Below are 13,306 nucleotides of genomic sequence, written 5' to 3' on the forward strand. Positions count from 1 at the left end.
AAAGGCCAGAGGCCAGAGGCTGGGTGGGGCGGGTAGGGAGAGCTCCGGCCCACAGCTTAGGAATCCGCCGTGGAAGCACAAACGTCAGTGACCACGTCTGCTCCCAAGAGACCTACAGGCTGGCCAGCCAGCCAGACACTGAGGTCCAGACTGGCTGGCTTGCTCTGTCCCCAGCGTGTTCCCGAACCTAACAGAAAACTCCAGAGTGCAAATCTATGTACAGAGTAAGACTGCAGGAAGGGGTGTCCTCACTGACCTCGTGGAACGTGTCCATCCCTGAAAAAGGGGGTTCAACACTGCTGAATCTCAACTTTGTGGGTCTATTGTGCAATTGGTGGGTGATGTTTTTCGAAATTTGTGTGTGTGTGTGTTTTTCAGACAAATTTACTTTGACACCTGAGGTGAAGAAAATTCTTTTTTCGTGGACTTTGCATCGAGTTCTCTCTCTTCTTTCTTATTACAAAAGGCCAGGGACTCAGGACGGGGCGGGAGCGGCTGCTCATGGCTGTGGCGGGCTCAGGGCGAGCTGGCCGGGCTGACGGTGGGGCTGCTGGCGTCTGAGCGGCTGTAGTCGCTGAGGGAGCCGGTCGGCGAGTCCCCGCTGCGCCGCTGCTGCATGCCCGGGGTGGAAGCTGGCGCGGCGGCGCGCGTGCTTGGTCAGGTGGTAGCTGCGCATGAAGCGCTTCTCGCAGATGGGGCAGCTGAACCTCCCCTCGCCGGTGTGCGTGCGGTAGTGCTGTGCCAGCTCGTCGGAGCGCGCGAACTTCTTCCTGCCAGCTGCAGGCGAAGGGCCTCTCGCCTGCGTGAGTTCTCAGGTGCGCCTTGAGGTGCGAGGATTTCCCGTAAACTTTCTCGCAGCCCGCGTAGTGGCACTTGTGCTTCCTCTGCCGGGACTCGAGGTCCGCGCCACTTCGGCCCCGCCGGCCCCTTTGTCTGAGGCCGGGCTCGCTGCTCCCCACAGGCCCCGGCTCCCGCTCGGGCTCCAGCCCCACCTGAGTCTGCTGCTCGCTCCACGCCGGGCTGGGGGGCGCGGCCGCCGCGCCTTTGGCGCCGGGGGAGGCGGGCTCGGGGGCGGGCGGCGGGCGGCAGGCGGTCCTCGCCTTCCGGGACTCGGCGCTCTCTCTGCGCTTCGCTGGGGCGGGGGCCGGTGCTTGCTGCAGTATGTTTCTTGTATGCACTGGGGCCCCTGTCAATCTTTTGGGCTGTAATCTCCTCAACATCCAGAATGCCCATCTCTCTTTTTCATAAAAAGGTGAACTTTTTTTTTAGAATTGGAGCCGGGGCACCAAAAATACCGAATTAAAAAATGTCCTGACAATGTACCACAATTTAGTAGAAGTAATGTTAAAACATCAGCTTGTGACCGGGAAAATGAAATGGAGACAGGAGGAAATATTGGGAGAGAGAGAAAACTTTGGAATAAAAAGCAGGAAACTACAAAACTCTTTTTAGCTTCCCCAATTTTCCTGTTAACGCCAGAAGCAGAGCACTTGCTCAAGGATGTCCCCTCCCATTTATGGTCTCAGTCAAATACAGGTATAGGGAAAATATTCTCAGCCACTCTGATAATAGTAGAGATGAACCCAAAGAAACCCCTACCCAACCTTAAACAATATTGTCTACGACAGGAAGCCATAGATGGAATTGCCCCTATCATACAAGATTATCTGGAAAAGGGGCTCATTATTCCCTGCACGAGTCCCTGCAACAGCCGTATATTCCCTGTAAATAAACCAGGTGGGAGAGAACAGAGATTTGTGCAGGACTTGAGGGCAATAAACAATATTGTAATATCCAGGTACCCAGTAGTCTGCAACCCACACCTTGTATTAGCTACACCCACTACCAGCCAGTGTTTCTCAGTTGTGCATCTCGGTAGCGCCGCCTTTAGTATTCTCTTAGATCCAGACAGTCAGTATTTGTTTGCCTTTGTTTGAAAAGAACAGCAATATATGTGGACTGTAATGACCCAAAGCATATACAGAAAGTCCCACTTACTTTTCCCAAATATTAAAAGCTGATTTAGAGGATTTAATTTTTCCCCAGGGCTCAGCACTCATTCAGTATGTGGACTACCTTCTCCTTTGTCCAGATACGCTATGTATCCTCTCAGGAAGATAGTCTTTTTTTTTTCCTGCTCACATTTATTGTGGCTACAGACACTAAAACAGCTATTTTCTTCCCCCCAAATTGGAAAAATATAATGCAATAGCAATTTTTTAAATACATAAAACTTCCTGGATCATGAATCAATATGAGACATACAGTAATAGCCTGTAGAAATCAATTGTGATCGCTTTATAAAATGTCATTCATCTAATGCATTTCTGAAATTGTCCTTAAAGCTGTACATACACACAACAATCACATACAGGCATCCATTCATGAACAGAAAGAAAAGCCTTTTGTAAGTATTGTGTAGGGAAGGCTAAAGTAATACATACTGTATTTAGATTCAGAATAATTTTAAGAAAAAAACATAAGGTTCCAAGAAACAGTGATTTACATTCAAATAAACACGTACACTTGCAAACCTGGATAATATTTTCATGAAGCAGATAATATTTTCATCAGACAGCCACCAAGAAACACAAAGTGTCCAAAGACAAACTTCCGCTATGCTTACCGAAAGCTAAGTATTTGGGGCATATTATCTTGGTCAGAAAACTGAGTATAAACCCCCACAGAGTGAGATAAATTTTAGCTTTCCCAATGCTCATCACTAAGAAAAATTTTAGAGGATTCTTGGGCCTGGCAGGCTATTGTAGAAACTGGATACCATATTTCTCCCTTATGTGTCAACCTCTGTATGCATACCTAAAAAATATACAACCTGATCCCATCATGTGTTCTCCAGAGGGACAATCAGCCATACAACAAATAAAGGAAATCTAACTAATGCTCCAGCTTTCAGGCACCCAAACTGCAAATTGTCTTTCTCCCTTTTACTGAAGGTACTGCCTCTGGGGTACTGACAAGAGACGTGGTGATCATCAGAGACCTATAGGCTATTACAGCTAACACCTGTATCCTGTGGCTCTAGGGCTGCTTCCTGTGTGACAGGCATAGCAGCCATGACCCTCTGTACAAACCTTTTGAAGATATAATTATGGGTTCCCCCCTTACCATTTTTTGTGCCACATTCTCTTGAGACCCTTCTAAACTCTCATCATACTCTACATCTGTCTGTCAGCTGATTAGCCTTTTATGAAATTTTTCTTTTATCATCTCCCAATATTACTCTTTCCTGCTGTAATAATCTTAATCTCTTACCGGGCCCTTCCGACAAAACCCCTTGTGACTGTGTTCTGATGACTAACTGACTTCCCTCCTCTGGGACAGACCTATAAGAGATGCCACTGGATAATGCTGAGATAGAATGGTATACAGCTGGGTCTTATTCAAGAGGAGAGGATGAAAATTTTAGAGCAGGATATGCTGTGATTTCCTTACCTGAGGTAACTAAAGCCAGTCCTCTTCCCCAGGCCCGATCAGCTCAAGTGGCCAAATTGATTGCTCTGACCCCAGCTTGTCATTGGCAAAAAGACAAGTTTGCAAACACACTGACAGATGCTATGCTTTTGGGGTTGCTCATGACTCTGGTAGGTTATGGAAAGAGAGAAGATATTTAACCTCCTTAGGGCAACCCATAAAAAATGGACAACAAGTATCAGAGCCGTTAGAAGCTATTCTAAAACCAAAATGTTTGGCAACTATAAAAATTCCTGGTCACAGCGACTCAGGAGGCTGAGGCAGGAGAATTGCCTGAACCCGGGAGGCGGAGGTTGTGATGAGCCGAGATCGCGCCATTGCACTCCAGCCTGGGTAACAAGAGCGAAACTCTGTCTAAAAAAAAAAAAATTCCTGGTCATTCAAGATTAGGCACCACAGAAAGTCAGGATAACCAACTGGCTGATGCCACAGCTAAAAGAGCAGCATCCGAATCACCAGTCCCAATCCAGGAAATGGCCACAAAACCCGAAATACTTAAAAACATGTTGAAAGAAACCCAGAGCATAGCTCCTACAAAAGAGAAATCTACTTGGAAACAGGCAGGGGATACTTGTCTCTTGAAATGGAAATATGGTGTGGACCTAATAATAAACCCATTATTCCAGTGGGATGTCAGGTGTCAGAATAAGTTCATAATCTAACCCATTGGAATCTAGATAAAATAATATCCTGGTGTAAAGAACATTGCTGAAAACCATCTTTCACAGTGGCACAAAAAGGTTACTCTCAATGTGTTATTTGTCCCAAATATAACTTAGGAAAGCCCCTTCATGGGGCCCAGGGTCATTTGTTTTTTGCTCCTGGCTGGACCTTTTGAGGTATGGCAGCTTGATTTTATCTGGCTGCCATCCTCTCAAGGTTATAAGTACATTTTATTAATGGTCTGGATGTTTTCCCATTGGGTTGAAGCTTTTCCCTGCAGGCAAGCAACAGCCATGGCAGTTGGAAAATTCTACTAGAAAAAATTATCTCACTGTGGGGAGTCCCCTGTGAACTTCACAGTGACAGGGGAGGTCACTTTACTGGCCAGATTATTCAAAATGTTTGTAAAATTTGGCCCATATTTCAACATTTCCATTGTGCCTACCATCCCCAGTCTTCAGCCTGATGGAAAGGACCAATGGAATGTTTAAAACAATTGGCTAAGTTCACAGAGGCCTTTCACCTCCCCTGGCCCAAAGCACCCCCCCTAGTGCTGCTTACACTCCGATCCACGCCTTTTGAAAACATCAACTTTCCCCTTATGAAATTATAACAGGAAGGCCCAAGTATTTGGGAATGAACATAACCAATCCAGCTCTTCTCAAGGGAGATATAATTGCAATATTGTGAGGGACACATTTATTACCTTAAAAAAATCAAGATTTGGGCTGGGCGTGGTGGCTCACACCTGTAACCCCAGCACTTTGGGAGGGCGAGGTGGGCGGATCACGAGGTCAGGAGTTCAAGACTAGCCTGGCCAATATGGTGAAATGCCATCGCTACTAAAAATACAAAAATTAGCTGGGTGTGGTGGTGTGCGCCTGTAGTCCCAGCTACTCGGAAGCCTGAGGCGGAAAAATCACTTGAATCTAGGAGGTGGAAGTTTCTATAAGCCACTCGCCATAAGCCACTCGCCACTGTACTCCAGCCTGGGTGAAAGAATGAGACTTCATCCAAAAAAAAAAAAAAAAAATATCAAGATTTGGTAAATAATTCCTTTCACAATGTGCTCCCTATAGATAAGGTGCCTGGTCATGATCTGCAACCCGGAGATTTTGTCTACTGGAAAGGACAGCTAATAAAGGACTTCCTTCAACCCCAGTGGAAGGGCCCATACCAGGTACTATTGACTAATCCATGTGCCACAAAATTCGAGGGTATAGACTTGTGGATTCACATGTTTCGTCTTAAATAAGATACAACCTCCTGAGTGGACTGTAACTCCCACCAAAGACCTTTGCCTCTAGTTCACTAAACATCAACCTTCAACGCAGGATTAGAAGCAGACAAAGCTGTTGTGGACTGCTTAAACCCAAGACACAGGACCAGGCCTGTATACAAAGGAATGTCTATATTTATTGTACAATAACCATTACAATTATCATCCTAGATATGTTGACAACTGCTGTCTTATAAAGAACAGAGGAACTTGCCTTGTCTGAACACCTGTTAGTAACTAAATAAATTTCACAGTCTTGCTATTATTAATCATATATCCCTACACCTTCTTGCTACTGCCACCCACTGATGCCCATGATAAAAACCTGTTTCTACAATGGGCTCAGGATTATGCAGACAGAGTACAAAAGGACACTTGCTGGACATTCAGACTCATGCCTTTTTCCAGTGGCTGTGGCCTGCCATGGTGGATATCCCCCTTCCAAGTCAGGACTGGATAGAATTTATTACATCTCAAAAATGGTCAGGTATTCTTAGTGCTGGCATTACAAGAGACAATATACACAGTTGGCCCATTAAAAACATTTAAAAACAAGGACATGGGAAAAGGTTTTCAATAAAAAGGACCAGCTCATTAGCTCTCACTTTAGCATCCCCGGCAACTAAAACAGAAGTTAGTAACCACGCCCCAAACGATGGCCCATTTTCAAAATGGAGTAATGCAAATTTGTGATTGATTTATCTGGCTCACTCCTTCGTTTGGCCAACTCAGCCAGAATGTTCCCTTGTGCTGGTAGCAAAGAAACCACACCAAGGACCTATGGCCAAACAGTAGAAGCGAGATGGGGTGGATACCTGGAGAACACTGTGACCACATTATCATATTATGAGACACTGACTGGCATGCCACCAATTGCAGTGACCAGGTATTTATTGGCTAGCTCCAAATGGGACCTATTGGCTATGCGGCACTAACTATGGCCACGGTTACCTCAAGGGTGGATGTTCCCTAGGTTATGCTTGGGCACAAGGACAAGTAATTCAGACACTGCCAAACCAGCAAGGATTTTTCATTTATAATCTCACTGGGCACATTTGACATTCCAATGATATGATCATTTAGCGTCAATCTTTGTATACCACAGATAGTGAAGATGTTATACGGCATAATTAATCATTTCCCTACAGAGGGTAAGTATGATGACATCAGCAGTTAAGTAAGGGAACTGTTCGGGAAACTAAGGAGGTTAATTTCAGGCACACTGCACTTGAGAAGCCTGTGATATACTGTGGTGTAAATGCCCTATGAGGAATTAGATCTATAACCTGGAAAAAATAAATCAGGCAATAAAACATAGATCTTGCTTAGGTAACAGTAATAATAGCTATATTTGTTGAACATATACCTTGTACATATTTATGCTAAGTACTTTATGTGGATCATGCCATTTAATCCTCATAACACCCTTATGAGGCAAAATAAATTCTCAGAAAATAACTTCTATAACTTCTATGTTATAGAAGGCAAAACTGTGGCTTAGGAAAAGTAAATGACTTGCTCAAGGTCGCATAGCTAATAAGTGGCAGAGCCCTCGCTCCTAAGCACTGGGCTTGTTTCTCCAAGTATCTCCACATGATGGGTCATGTTGAAAGACCCAGAGCATTGGTACATGAGAAGATAGATAACTTAAGACTGGTCTAGCAGGGGGTACATTAAAAAATAATTTCAGAAAATGTAAAATTACTCTGAGATGAAATGCCTCAGAAGCTCGTCTAATGTAAATAGTATGCAAGAAACAGAGCAAGTAACATCAACATGTTTTACATATTTCCTATTTTCCTAGATTTATGAGAAGTCACTCAATTTTTTTTCTGAATGGAAAAAATGATACTTTTTTCAGTAGCATGTATGGAGTAATTTCTAGACTAGAAATGAGAAACATTTCTTTCTATTGAGTCTGTTCTGTAGTATGGTCATAGAGTAGGCCTAGCATAGCCATAGTCGGGAAAAAAAAGGGAGGGAGAAAGGGACAAAGATGCTTGTGGAGATTCAGACCCATGGATTCAGAAATTAAATGTGTATACAAAGGAAAAGAGGAAATTCTGGGCATGGCATGACAGACTGATGGGCAGACAGGCCCACACACATTCACAGGGAGAGTAGGAAAGAGAGGGAGACCGACAGATACTTTCACGGAGTAACATTCTTGTAATACAACTTTTGCGATATCACTACTAAGGTTCCTGGAGTCATTTGAACATTGGCGGCTGTGAGCTTAAATGGTAAAGGGCCCGAGATGTATGTTCTGAAAACTCATGTTCTGACTCAGCCACATTTTACCTGTTACCTGGGACAAATCAATTGACATCTACTTGTCTGAGTTTTCTTGTCAAATTGTGTATGTAGTACAGTCGTCTCCCCAATCACATCATTATTGTGAGGATTGAGATAACAGTTGGAATTTTATTAATTTTAAAATAGTACAAAACGTACAGCATTATTTCTGTAGTCTTTACATAACATGTGTTTTTTACTGGTACCACCACTAATGTTTGCACAGATTCAAAGGCAGCAGGGGAGGTTTTGTGTGTGTGTTTGTGTATGTTTATAGTGAAACAAAGAGAAGGCTTCAGGTACTCTCAATGGTTGCTGGCGTGGGGAAGATGGAGATGGGTTAATTAGAAGCAAGCCATCATATGGAACTGGTTTGGGAAACTTATTTGGCTTTTTTGGTCGCTCCTGAGTGGGAAGCAGGGGCAACAAGTAGAGAAGCTGGCACTCATTAACCAAGTCCTGACTGTTCTGAGCTAATTGCTACAGGGGTTGTAGGTTAGAAATCTATTGCTGTAGATGGTCTGGTCATTGTCCATATGTATACTCAGTCTCCCACTATAGTAAACATGATTAGGTTCAGGTGCCCGCTTGTGTCATGATTTGCCACTAGGGCCTGGGGAGTTTATCCTGCCCTATTTCACATTGGGCACTAAACTTTCCCCCAGCCAGCTGGAAAGTTAAAATATCAGCTTTGTTTCAATGGAGAGAAAAGCATTTTTAGGAGTAATCTAGATTGTATGCATTCAGGGAAATTCTTCATCATGAGTGTCAATGGTAAGAGTGAAATAGGTCATAAGGAAAAGTAAGAAATGGAACAATACTGAGGAGTTGGCAGAGCCAACCAAAGTTGGGGAGAACTGATCTGTATCTGTACTTGCCCTACAGAGCTCACTCTTTCCTGACTCCACGGTGTTTGAATCTTGTCCCTGCATCCAAACCGTGGACCTCTCCATGAGGCGATGGCTACTCACAGGGTTTTCCATACGAGTCACAAGGTGAAGTGAAGCAAAGCCTTTCCTGGCTATGAGTCATATCTTCATCAGATGTAACTGTGAGATATGCTGGGTCTAGTTTGGTCAAAAACTGCTGCTTTTGACATGTTTGCTTTTGTTCCTCTTTTTCTTTTCTTTTTTTTTTTTTTTTTGAGACGGAGTTTCGCTCTTGTTACCCAGGCTGGAGTGCAATGGCGCGATCTCGGCTCACTGCATCCTCCGTCTCCTGGGTTCAGGCAATTCTCCTGCCTCAGCCTCCTGAGTAGCTGGGATTACAGGCACGCGCCACCATGCCCAGCTAATTTTTTGTATTTTTTTTTTTTTTTAGTAGAGACGGGGTTTCACCATGTTGACCAGGATGGTCTTGATCTCTTGACCTCGTGATCCACCTGCCTCGGCCTCCCAAAGTGCTGGGATTACAGGCTTGAGCCGCCACGCCCGGCCTGTTCCTCTTTTTCTTTCCTTTTTTTCCTTTCCCTGCTTTCTCTCTATTAAAGGTTTCTTGGCTGTGCTCTTTATCTAACAAATTCCAGTTGAATTTGGTTGGTTCTCACTGACTCTTTAAAGGGAGGCAGCTCCATTTGTCTCTTACAGCAGGGTTGTGAAGCAGGATCTGAGCAGGTGGGTTTTTTCCTTTGGCTGCTGGAGGCTGGCTGTAAGAGCCCATGGAAGTGATGGTTTTCTGTGGAATCTGATTTGGGTCTTTGGGAGGCCAGCTGGAGTACCAGCTTTGTCATAAAGAGTGTTCTGGAGGAATGAGCAGTCCCAGGCAGGTACAGTCCTTTGGGAAACTCTTGACCTAACTCATTGAACCCCCTATCTTTTTATAGGCTTTATTCATAGGCTCTCCATCTTCTTCTCTCTTTTCCCAACCTTTAATAAGAGAACAAAAGACCACTTGAAACAATCAATTTCTAGGTTTCTTTTTTGCTTTTAATAAACCAATACTATAAGAGCACCATTTCAGCACAACACAAGCTTTTGTGAACTAAGGGGTTTTAGTTGAGATCTGTGAAAACAGTTTACATGGGAAAGAGCTATGGTGGCTCAGAGTGCTGTCAAGAACAGCTTTCTTTCTAAAATGAACCTGTAACTTTCCAACAACCTTCAAATGCACAGAAATCTTAGTTACCATTCTCTAGCATTAGACATATGTGGAGCTGGGAAAGGCTCAGGAATACCAGTGGTAGCCCTGGGGCCAGCCAGGGAAGCGACAGGGTGGCTTTCACTGTTCGGATATGGTTTATAATTGTGAAGGCAGCAGTATTGCCATAAGAGAGGAATTGGAGCATTGCAAATCTACTCTGTGCATCTGCCATTTAGAAATCTTTTACTCATAGGAAAATCAGAAAAATAGCCACAAGCAAAGCCAGAAAGCTGAAGAGTTTAAGAAAACTTTCAAAGGGAGACAGAGACTCTTGTACAACTCGGGCTTTGGTGACCTTGAATGTTCGGTCCCACTGGGTCATGATGGCATTTCTGGCTCCTTCCCATTTTCCTGGGCCAGTCAAGCGGAACTGGTATGGTGAGCATGGGCCGAAGAAGACGGTCAGAGCCAGGTGTGGATCCATTAGGAGCATAGAGAACAGGTTGGGTTTTGCATTGATATAGGTCAGGAGTTCATCTATGTATGTGATATAATCTGTTTGTAAAGCCTTGCAATAGCACAAGCCAAACCTTTATAAAAGGAAGATTGGGGGAAAAGGTGAAGACAAAAAAAATTAATTATGATAATCTTAGAACAAGTAAAAGTACCCAAAGCAAACAAATACTGCTGCAGAATTTGGGATGGTTTCTGCATTTTCCACTTTATTTCCCTAGCTATCTAATGGTCTCCTTCTGTTTCTTAAATCAAGATGAGTCTTTTCAAAGAAACTTTATACATATGGGTTTCAATGGGTGCTCTGAATGCTCATAGTACATCGTAGTTCTTTTGTAAAATAATTAGCAATTTCTAGAGGAAAATGTATTTTAAAATTTCTAAATCTTTATAAAATTCCATTATTCAGTAATAATACATCCAGTGATTTGTATAATGTGAAAAGCCACAAAAATCCATAGGGCAAAATTCCCTGAAATGCTAATTAATCAATCTTTTCTGTCTTTCTTTCTTTTTTTCTCTCTCTCTTTCTTTCTTTCTTTCTTTTCTTTCCTTCTTTTCTCTTTTTTCTTCTTTCTTCTTTCTTCTTTCTTTCTGAGACAGGGCCTTGCTCTATCACCCAGGCTGGAGTGCAGTGGCATGATCATAGCTGACTGCAACCTTGAACTCCTCAGCTCAAGTGATCCTCCTGGCTCATCCTCCTGAATAGGTGGGACTACAGGCATGTGCCACCACGCCTGGATAACTTATTTTTTTTTTTTTGGTAGGGATGGGGGCTTGCCATGTTGTCCAGGCTGGTCTCAAAGTCCTGAGCTCAAGTGATCCTCCCGCCTTAGCCTCCCAAAGTGCTGGGGTTACAGGCATAAGCCACTGCACCTGGCCCCTAAAATTGTTTGCTGGCCTGTGTGACAAGAAGATTTTCATTGTATAGTAGTTCTGATTAGTTATCTATTACACTGGAGTTCCATAATGAAGATCAAATTATATCCCAGGTTGAGGATAAAGAAGAAACATCTAAAATACTATTATTGTTTTGGAGTTTGATACTTTGACAAGGATAGATCAACCCTTGAAGTTTGGGAATGTGTATGAATAAGAGAGTGATAATAATTTCCTTAGATGCAATGATTTAAAAACTTGCTATTTTTTTTCCCCACAGAACCTTTGATTCAAGTGAAAATTTATATCAAACCCAGAAACAGATGAATAGATAAAACAATAAAGTGGATACAATCCGAAATGTTTTGGTTGGATTGAGAGTGAAAGGGGAGGGCCAAGGCTCTTTACTTTGCTGGCCATCAGCCTTCTTTTATCTCTGGCCTTGAGTGGTAGCCACAGAGCACGGCACAAGTGAAAACCTTTCCCACAGAGAAGTGGTCAACAAACTTTATTCTGAAAAAGGCCAGACTGTAAATGCCTTAGGCTTTGAGGGCCACATTATGGTTTCTATCTCAACTGCTAAACAACTTTGGTGCTGTGACACGAAAACAGCCATTGACAATACGTAAATGAATAAACATGGCTGTGTTCTAATAAAATTTTATTTATGGCCAATATAGTTTTCATTTCATATACTTTTTCACATATCACAAAATCTTATTTTTCTTCTCTTTCCTTTTTCCCAGCCAATTGAAAATAAAAAGCAAAAGCAACAATCTGAGTAAAAACAATAGAGCTGATAAAGACCTGTTCAATGAATGAATGAGCAGACACTTCTAGTGTCAGAGTAAATAGGTACTATTGCTTGCCTGCTAATTACGGATAAGGTATGGAATAATATACCTGGTATATTAGGGTTAATTATGTAGTACTTGGCTTGGAATAAAAACTCTATGTGATGCTATAAAACCATGAGCTGAAGTGATAACTTTGGGGACACTAAAAGTTCTGTTTTTTTTTTTAGACAGACTCTTACTCTATCACCAGGCTGGAGTACAGTGGCGCAATCCCAGCTCACTGCAACTTCCATTTTCTGGTTTCAAGCAATTCTCCTGCCTCAGCCCCCTAAGTAGCTGGGACAACAGGCATGCACCACTACACCCGGCTAATTTTTTGTACTTTTAGTAGAGATGGGGTTTCACCGTGTTGGCCAGGATGGCCTAGGAAAATTGTAAATTCCCCTTTCCCTTCTCTTCTTAAATAGGCTCTCCTAGCATTTTTCATCTAAGTCTCAGATGATTCATTTTTTTTCTCCAATGTAACTTCCATCTCTCTGCTATTGTTTTTACCAATTTCAGTTATAATTTAAAAAGGGTGCATAAATACTTAACTTACCGACCAGGCTTGTTTTCTTTTCTTGCATTAACTTCCTCTATCATGACACTTGGTGGTGGTAACTTATTTACACCTGTAGGATTAAAAAAAAAAAATCCAAAAATGCAATTTAAGTTTAGGTCGAGCTGTTGACTTATAGATAAAGATGCTTTACTACAGTTCTCCTTTCGTGTCTAGTACTGGCTACTCATTGATCCTTCTGGCAAAAATGTTAGCAGCCTGACATGACTGGATGTATGCTCCTGGTAATAATGCCGTCAGCTGAAAAGATAAACATCTGGTCATCTCACTAGTTAATTGGTATGGCAGAATCTTACAACAACTAGTTTGGCTGAATTTTGTCACTCAGTTGCTTGTGTTTAAAATTTTTGATTAAAGCAGTTGATTCAGTCAACTGATAGAACTGTTAATTGTCATTTTGTTTTAGTCAAAATAACAGGTAGCTGAGTACAGTGTGCATGTTTGTAGTCTCAGCTACTCAGGAGGCTGAGGTGGGAGGATTGCTTAAGACCAGGAGTTTCAGGCTGCAGTAATCTATGATCATGCCTATGAATAGCCACCGCACACGAGTCTGGTCAACATAGTGAGACCCTGTCTCTTAAAAAGAAAATGAGGCCGGGTGCGGTGGCTCAAGCCTGTAATCTCAGCACTTTGGGAGGCCGAGGCGGGTGGATCACGAGGTCAAGAGATCGAGACCATCCTGGTCAACAC

General features: G+C 42.9%; 1 protein-coding gene and 1 pseudogene across 2 annotated transcripts in view; both read right to left on the reverse strand.

The window, feature by feature from the left end:
• Nucleotides 1–352: 352 nt before the first annotated feature.
• LOC116559956 lies at nucleotides 353–8,682 on the reverse strand (annotated as a pseudogene).
• A 940-nt stretch (nucleotides 8,683–9,622) lies between these two features.
• FMO1 (flavin containing dimethylaniline monoxygenase 1) overlaps nucleotides 9,623–13,306 on the reverse strand; it is a 23,961-nt gene continuing 20,277 nt past the window's right edge. For both annotated transcript variants that reach the window (XM_032291399.1, XM_032291400.1), the window contains 2 exons: nucleotides 12,596–12,668; nucleotides 9,623–10,398 (listed from right to left, as the gene is read on the reverse strand). In XM_032291399.1, coding sequence (XP_032147290.1) covers nucleotides 10,056–10,398; nucleotides 12,596–12,668 — 416 coding nt within the window. In that variant the 3' untranslated portion in view covers nucleotides 9,623–10,055. The remainder of the gene's footprint in view (nucleotides 10,399–12,595; nucleotides 12,669–13,306) is intronic.

The sequence above is a fragment of the Sapajus apella genome, unplaced genomic scaffold (genome assembly GCF_009761245.1).
Source record: "Sapajus apella isolate SASKATOON/1434 unplaced genomic scaffold, GSC_monkey_1.0 scaffold25, whole genome shotgun sequence".
NCBI lineage: Eukaryota > Metazoa > Chordata > Mammalia > Primates > Cebidae > Sapajus > Sapajus apella.